Consider the following 8874-nt stretch of genomic DNA (forward strand, 5'->3'; position numbering starts at 1 on the left):
CAAGTACTAGGTGAGAGAAAGATTCATTTAGTGTATGGGGGAGGCAGCCTTGGGTTAATAGGGGGTGTGTCAATAGCTGCATTTTTAGGAGATAGTCAAGTTTTGGGGGTTGTCCCCAAAGCTTTAGCGAAAGGAGACATCATTGGAAAAACAATTGGAGAGGAACTACAGGTCTCCACAATGTCTGATTGATTAAATGTAATGTTTAACCATGTCGACGCCTTCATTGCCTTACCAGGTGGTCTGGGTACATTGGAAGAGATCTTTCATATTTCCTCTTGGGCCCAACTGCACATTCACCATAAACCTATAGGTCTGCTAAATGTTAATGGTTTTTATGATAATTTATTGTCTTTTCTTGATCAAGCTGTGGAACAGGAATTTCTAACATCTTCGGCACGACAAATCATAATCTCTGCTACTACTGCTGAACAATTGATTGACCAACTACAATCTTTCATCCCTGTAATTGATCCCTCCATAAGTCGCATAAATTGGTCAACTAAGGAAAGCTGTAAAAAGCTTAGATTGGATTTGAGCCTTCGTTTGTGAAACCTTATGTCTTTTGGTTTTATTAATAGCATATTATTTTGTGTTGTTATTTCTTATATTTGTTTAAGTGTGTTTCAGGTTTGTCAGTGTTCGTTGTTTCAGGTGATATCTTCTATACTCTATCTTTCTACCTTATGACATTGAGGACAATGTCTCGTTCTGGTTGGGGGGAGAGGGTGGTAATTGACAAAAAAAAAAAACACTAACTTACTAACTGTTTTTGCTATTATTAAAACCATTTGACAAAACTGTTATTAGGATGGCAGAGTAAGGAGGAATTTTATTGACTCTTGAGACGCATCAAGGTCTATCATAATACTTCTTGAAATATTCAGGTTTACAAACTCTCGCATTGTTATCACTTGATTCTGCTCATATACTCATTTAAAAAATATTCTTAAACCTTCATTTTCACACACATACTTTAACATATGATTGTGGGTTGCACATTGGATTATTACATTATTTATGTTCTTTTGTTAAAGGTAACAACTAAGGGAAAGGGATAGTATATGCCTTTCAAAAAAAAAATTGATAATATTGATGATAATAAAAACATAGATAAGTTTGGTTTCGTAGCCTCCCTAACCTAAGCAATTAAGCCCGAAGGGGTGTTTTAACACCTAATACCCTAAAGTCAACTGACTTGGGAGCTATTGGCCCAAAGCTTGTTACATGGGTTAAGGAGAAAAGCTTAAGGGAATCAAACATTGCACTATCTATGTATCAGTATCTGCAACCCGAGTTACTAAGCTCGTAGGGGTGTCTCAACACCTAATGCCCTAAGACCAACTGGTATGGGAGTCATTAGCTGAAAGCTCGTTACATGGGTTAAAGATGCATTGTGTTTTAAGTATATGTATATATATTGAGAAAAAAAAGACAAAAAAGAAAAAGAAAAAAAGAAGAAGATAATAACCCCAACCCAAGGAAGTTAACCTTAAACATTAGAACATAATATTGTTTTCTTCCAATAAAAGCCCCATCATCTATGTTTTCATACATTGAGCACATAAAAAGGAAGGTTTATTAATATTTTGTTTAAGAGGTATTGAGCAGATATATAAATTTAATGAGAGTTTGTTTATCTGGATAGATTAATGGAAGTTGAATGATGAATGCCTTGCTTTGTGGAATTTGCAAATTGTTTTTTCTATTTTAACACTTTGATTACTAGGGACTAGTAATAAGCTGGTTGGGGGGTGTGATTAGTACTTAAAAGTGCATTTTTATCAAGGTTTTATATCATCATTTTGCACTTGAAGTATCAATAACTCCTTAACTAAAGCATGTTTTATAATAACATATCTAATAATATAAGATACCTTTAATTTATGGTAAATGTTCATCTTAAATGCAGGCCTATCACATAAATGAAAGAATTGATTGATGAGTGAAGTACTGAAATTGAAAGGACAAAGAGATGGCCAAACTTAGAAAAGAGATGATTGGTGCAGTCCAAACTGGAACACTGTTTAGTAATCGGGTCATATCTGGAGCTGTAGATCTCTGATTTAGGTCTGCCTTATATGGATGGAAAGCTAAGACATATGCCTACAAGTTTCATGAGGAGTCCAAGATTTAACAAGGCCGTTTTCAAGTCAAAATTGTAGCAACAACGAAGAAGTCTGAATCTGTCCTGCAGCCCAGACACTATTTAGTGTTCAGCCCATATCTCAAGTTCTAGAAGTCCAAATGATCTCAAATTTTTACCCTGGAAAGATGAAACAATTTCCTAGAGCTTTCATGACTTAAGTCTGTTCAAATTATGACGTTATCAATGACGTTTTTGGCAGACAAGAAGATAAGAATTGTCACCAAGTCAAGATGTGGCCACCCATTCATCAATTAGTCAACAAATCAATAGTTTCGAATTTTGGCCTATAAAAGGAGGCATTTGCCATGTATTTAGGCATCTTGGTGTTCAGATCAAGATCATGCTCTTGCTCTCTCTTTTGTAATACTTAAGTTTTGTTTATATTAATCTCTTATTTATTATGCCTTTCATTTCCTTTTCTTTACTTAGTTAACTTCTTTCTCATTTATGTTCTTATCTTGTTTATTTATGTTTCTTTCTTTCATTATGTGTAGCTAAGTTAATTATGTCAAGGTGAAAAGGGTACACTAATGGTGTGAGAATAAGTATAATATAAACTTAACATGGACCTTAATGTTGGATACTAACATGCTTTATATTTGTTATCTTGTTCACTTTTAATACTTTGCTTGTTAAATGGTTAATCTAGATTTATGTTGTATAACACTTGGCACAACAAATACTTTGCACTTTCATAGCCCATACTGTATGGTATAACCGACACCTGAGCTATGAAAGGAACTTGATTTGTTGTTAACATAAGTTATAATCATGAATGCGTGACAACATTTACAAGTATTAGCATTATTCGAATAAGATAACTAATGTAATCATGTTAACAATTTATAATCTGATTGGAACCTCCTTTGTGTGTGGTTTCCAATTGAATAAAAAGAATTTATACTATACTTGTTTGAAATACCATTAGTGGATCCTCTAACCTTGACATTTGTTGTTATCATTGTTTAATCCTTACGTTAATCTTCCATCTCAAAGTTCTCATCAACTTCTTCTTCTTCATCATCTTTATTATTATCATTATTAATAGTATTATTGGTATTATTATTATTACTACTACTAGTATTATTATCATTATTATTATTGTTATTGTTATTATTGTTACTATTGTTGTTGTATTATTGTTGTTTATAATTTATACAATTAACCTCCCTGTGGTTCGACCCCGGTCTTGCCGGGTTATTTATTACTTCGACACTCCTGCACTTGGGAGAAGACATCAATCTTTTGGTCGTGTCAGCTAGTTTAATGTACTTGTCATTAAATAAGTAATTATATATTAGCTCTATGTATATCTTATACCTCACATATGAAAATAACTTTTTTCTTTTATAAAAAAGAACATAATATGTATCGATTTTAATAGTTGTGATTAATGTCTAATCTTAATATAACATTAATTAAAAACATTTAACGACAATGCTTTAATGCAATAATAATTCTTATAATTATAATTTTAACTTTTTATGAAAAACATTTTTATCCCAATAACTTCATCTTTACTATATCAAATGATTATTGAAAACAAAGAATGCTTTTATATATATAGTCAATGTCATGTGCAATCATTCAATTTGCTGCATGACATACAAATTTGACATATATTTTTATATGCAAAACACTTTTTTTGTTATTTTATTTTGATATTTACTATTATTCATTTTTTTCAATGTTTAAGACGTGTTATGATTTTATTGATTTATAGATGATATTTAACACAATTGCCTACTTTTCACTAATATAAGTAAATAACCCAAATAAAAACATAAAGTTGAAATTAAGACTAGGTGCCTGTTTAAGAGTATGGTAAATATTGCTTTTCAAAGTGTTTTTTGCTTGGAAATGCATTAAAATAATATTTTTGACACCAGTACATTAAGACGATTCAAAAACAACAAAAAAAAATTTAAAGCTAAAAAATTCAAAGACTTTCAAAAACTTATTCAATTACAATCTCAAACACCTTGTATAGTAATAATAATAAAAAAAAAACACAAGACAAAAGTACAAATATCCCACGATTGTCTACCCAATTAATTCATGATCTCACATTTCAAATGGACTTTTTAGATACATTAAATGCTCACAGCTGCGCTTACTGTTAATAGTGGTTTATTTTTATATATGGAACCAAACACGCCTGCTAGTCCATAATTTTTCTTAATATTTTCATTACTGTCCGCACTGTGCATGATTGTAGCAGGAATAATGCTTTTATGCTCCTAGTTAATCATTTGTTAAAAAAAGGCTCTTATCTATGCAATGTTTGTGGTAACAACTCCTTATTGCCACTCCACACCTAACTTTTATGGACCAAATTAACCAACCCAGAAATGGAAAAAGTACATGTTGTCTTGCCCAGCTGCCATGAGTTGTAATGCTCTTCAATGACGCTCATTGATGTTCTTAATTTATAAGCTCACGTGTAGGAAGGGAGCCATCACAAAGGAACTCAATTCAACCAGTATATATTAGTTCCAATTTCCAAATGAGACATCGGTACGTAGAGCTTGATATTCATCCGGACCAGAGGAGAGCCTATCATTTATCAGTCGTTAGCTTAGGGATGGTCTAGCAATAATGGCTCTGTACCCCCATCTTGGACTACCAATCAATTTTTTCCCGCAATGGTCATCTGCAGGGATCATGCATGAACTTCAACAACTCTTTTTCTCCTGTTTTCTCTATGGTTGTAGATATGAATTTAGATTCGAATCTTGTGGTTACTTATATGATGGATACTAGAGGCTTACATGATCGTTAACTTCAAGACCCGTGAGATTAGTCGAGGTGCGCGCAAACTGATCTGGACACCTACGTTAAACTAAAAAAAAAAACACTCTTTTCCTCCATTAAACTTTCATAATCACCATCAATCTTTCATAATCACACTAATACTTAAATGGAAGTCCGAACACAACCACAGAGGCTCTAATATCTTTTGATCGGACTCACCAACATCGCCATTTGAAAGGGTATTTTCATTTAGGAACATCATTTGAAAAAAAAAATATTGGCCAAATAGAAAAAAAAAAATTTATGAAATAACACAATACATATTGCAATTGAAAAAAAATAAAACATTTAAAGTTATCAACTTGATCATTAAATTAAAGTTCACATATTTACTTGAGGTTTTTATTACTCAACTAGGGTTACATTTGCTTGATTTAATGGTAGAGACAACCTTAATATACAAGGGTTTTTCCTTTTAAAATTTTAATATTTAACTCCTTCATTCTTCAAACTTTCCTCCCCATTACTCAATCATGGTCACAATGTCACCAGGTATTCCTATCAAGTAGGTGAAACGAAATAACATTTCAAGATGTGAGCATGAGAGCAAAGGTACAAATCAGAATTTCAACTACATAGTAGATACAGAAAATAGTAATTTCAAAAGAGAGTTTCTATATGACAGACTACAGTCTTGAGAATTGACTGCAAATAGGAGCTTAGCATTCAAATCCGTGGGCATATAAACAGATACAAACATTGAATCAACATAAACGGTTTCAATCCTTGTAGTCTAGACTCTAGAATACAAGTGCCTCATAATTTATGGGATTTGCTGAGTGCCTCCAGCCCATAAAGTAAAAATACCACATAACGTGTTAAATGGAACCGTGCGAAGGAGAAAAAGGAAGCACTTCAATTGGCAATGCGCAACCCACCCTTGAGAGAAGGAAAAGGAAACACCTAAGAATCTGCCCAACAAAAACAACACATCAGTTCACTGTTTTCTGCAACTCTGCCACAACACAAGAATATCTGAACACAAATCATGCAAGGCGAATAATTGATATTTGATAGCATTCTATTCCCAAGTGACAGTAACTAGAAAACTAATATATGGACAAGCATGGCTCCCAACTTGGTGAAAGGGGATTTCTAGACCGAAGAAATCTCACCAGTATGGGTGCAACAAGATGTCCTTTCTACAGTAGATTTACTGAATCAACATTACACCTTCTCCTCCACTGTCATTGCTCCTGGTATTTTTCGGTCTAGAGTAATTCAACGGTACGGAGTTTCAACCAGAATCTCTTAAAGATTTGTACCGTCAATGGCTAAGCTACAACTCAGGGAGGTTAGTTTTCTCTGCAACCTTGTGGACTGGCAAAAAATAATCTATTGTTCAATGGCGTACAACCGAATTGACCATCTCCTTCTCAATTCGGTTGTATAGAATTTCAGTTTGGATTCAAGTCATACAAGAGAGTTTCACATATACAATGTATGCTTTGACTAAAGGATCATAAGGTATTAAATTGTGGACCAAGCCTGCTAAGAAGCACATGTTACTATGGTCTGATTTTTAGCTTCAAGCCTTGTACTTAATCTTAGTTAGTCATAATCTATATGACTGACTTTCTTTTATTAACAATACTCCCTCTCATTTATCAAAAAAAAATATGATGGAAGAACATTGGTATTTGTCTTAAAGGTGCATGTTGTTGTAGTGATGTTCACAAAGCAGGAAAAATTGACACCCAAGACCGGCTTCAGTACATAATTTATCCTTGTTTAGCTTTCAGCTCAAATGGACTTAAAAAAGACAAGGTTTGTTAACCGAATTCTGCATAGAACAAACGAGACTTTGGATATGATAGATCAATAATTCAAGATTGAGTTCAGAAGTCCAAACATACATTTTTTAAAACTTCATCAAAATTCAACAAACCCTTCAATAAACGGCCTAGCAGCATTCTCCAGAAAAAGAAAAGAAGGCCTAGCCAAAAATTCAAGCTAATTTACCTGAATAAATTTAATCTACCTTTTAATATGTCAGCTACAACTTGAACGAATAATTGCAGAACTCATTTGCTTGAACTTAAAATATTTAATCATGTACATAATATAGAATATGACTAATCCCATAATTTATAGTTTCTTTTCAATTTTCCTCGACAGGAAATTAATATACCCGATTACAAATATTAAATTATAATTTAATCCAGGCAGAAGTGATTAAAGGAATATCGATTAAACTAAAAAAAAAATACATGAAAAACAATGTAAAGGGAAAACCTTTTTTAAGAAGAAGAGTGTTTGCCCTCACACTGAGGACTCTCATCAAAATTCTTGGAAGGATATTTAGCAGTAATCATCCCAACTTCAAAAACCAAATTGTCTCCACTAGAACTAATCCCCGTTATCGACCACCATTTAAAAAAAGCCCGAACCCGGATCCCATCCAGTTCCGCGATCCGACCCTCAACAATCTTCCCACTAACCCTTTTGGAGTACGTGGCTAAGTAATTGTCAGGAGGGAGCGTGATCTTACACGCGCTACCAAGATCGACGGAGAATTCGCCAGAAGTCTGGTTGAAAGTGTAGTTTTTTACGGAGGAAGGGAGGAGCCCGATTGGGAAGCCGTAGTTTGTGAGCTCGGTGTGGGCGGCAGTTGGGGGTTTCTGTTTTTCTGATTGAGAGGTAAAGGTGATTGGTAGGAGGATGAGAGAGATGAGAAAGAAAAGCTTGGTCATTATGATTTTTTAATCTTTTTGGATTGATTTTATATTTTGAAGGTTTTGGGTGCTAGATCAGAGATTTTCTTTTCTTTTCCTGTTGGATTGTTGGTTAAGAGGAAGAAGATAAACGAAAAGGATGTCGTCATGGATGATATTAGACCACGTAAACCGGTAACAACGCGTCACTTTTTGGTGGTGTTTTGGTATTATAGTAATATTTGATTTTAAAATATTTTTTATTTTAAAATATTTTTAAATTTACTTTTTATGATAAAATATTATCATGTTAAAATAATTTAAAAAATAAATAAAAAAATATTTTCTTTTTGAAAAACATGGCCAAGCTACAATAAAGCTTCATTATTGTTAAAGATGTGCCAACTCTCAACTTCAAGTTTTTTTTTTTTTTGCTATAACAAACTTGATCAAAAGCTTTGATAAATGAAATTTTATAAAATTTTGAACAAACTTTAATAACAAAGATTAGGTGATGTAAACCTTTAGATTACGTTGTTATACAACCCACAATCAAGATTGAGATCTGATTTTGAAAGCCGAAAGAGGTCTGATACAAGTGTGACACAATGAAAATATGTCTTAAGACACTAGCATTATTGGAATGAAGTCGAATGACGCCACGAAACTAGTTAATCTTCAATAAGTCAGATTCAGTTTGTTTAAGAACCAAAGAATACAATAATCTCTTTCACATGTTAAAAATAAAAAATTTAAAAGTGTTATTCAATAATGGTTGCCGAAATTTAGGCTTACATGTGTTTAAATAGTTCTGAAAAATTAACTATAATGGACTTGGGGGCTGAATTGATCCACATTAAAAATTTGACCCGAAACCTTTACTAGAAATTCCAAGCCCTGATCCAAACAAGCCTTGAATCCTAGCTGAAAACAAAGTACTCATCAAGCCCAAACAAGCTTTAGGTTGTAGCTAACAAAATAAAAATAAAGCTCATAAGTTCTAAGTCTTTATATGTCGTGAGACAAGAAGAAGAAAAGAAACATTATAGGTCTGATACAAGACTTATTTATAGCTTATAAAGCTGTCCAATAATCCTAGGAACTAAAAGAGAAGTTGTTGTCTTTTTATTTTCAATTTAGAATAGGATTCTGATCTCGGCCTTGTATTTATCCTTCTTTTGGAAGGAAAATAATATTGCCTTTAATGATCCTTTTTGCCACCTTTTGGTATCTTTCAAATATCAAGAAACACAATTA

At 32.9% G+C, this 8874-nt stretch overlaps 1 protein-coding gene across 1 annotated transcript; it reads right to left on the reverse strand.

Annotated features, from left to right (window-relative positions):
- Positions 1 to 5469: 5469 nt before the first annotated feature.
- LOC112325476 (uncharacterized protein At5g01610) lies at positions 5470 to 7796 on the reverse strand. The gene is made up of 2 exons (XM_024592072.2): positions 7199 to 7796; positions 5470 to 5874 (listed from the first exon to the last, which is right to left on the reverse strand). Exon 1 carries the CDS (start codon positions 7654 to 7656, stop codon positions 7204 to 7206), a length of 453 nt encoding a protein of 150 aa, XP_024447840.1. The 5' UTR covers positions 7657 to 7796; the 3' UTR covers positions 5470 to 5874; positions 7199 to 7203.
- Between the last annotated feature and the right edge of the window lie 1078 nt (positions 7797 to 8874).

This window comes from Populus trichocarpa, chromosome 6 (genome assembly GCF_000002775.5).
Source record: "Populus trichocarpa isolate Nisqually-1 chromosome 6, P.trichocarpa_v4.1, whole genome shotgun sequence".
Classification (NCBI taxonomy): domain Eukaryota; kingdom Viridiplantae; phylum Streptophyta; class Magnoliopsida; order Malpighiales; family Salicaceae; genus Populus; species Populus trichocarpa.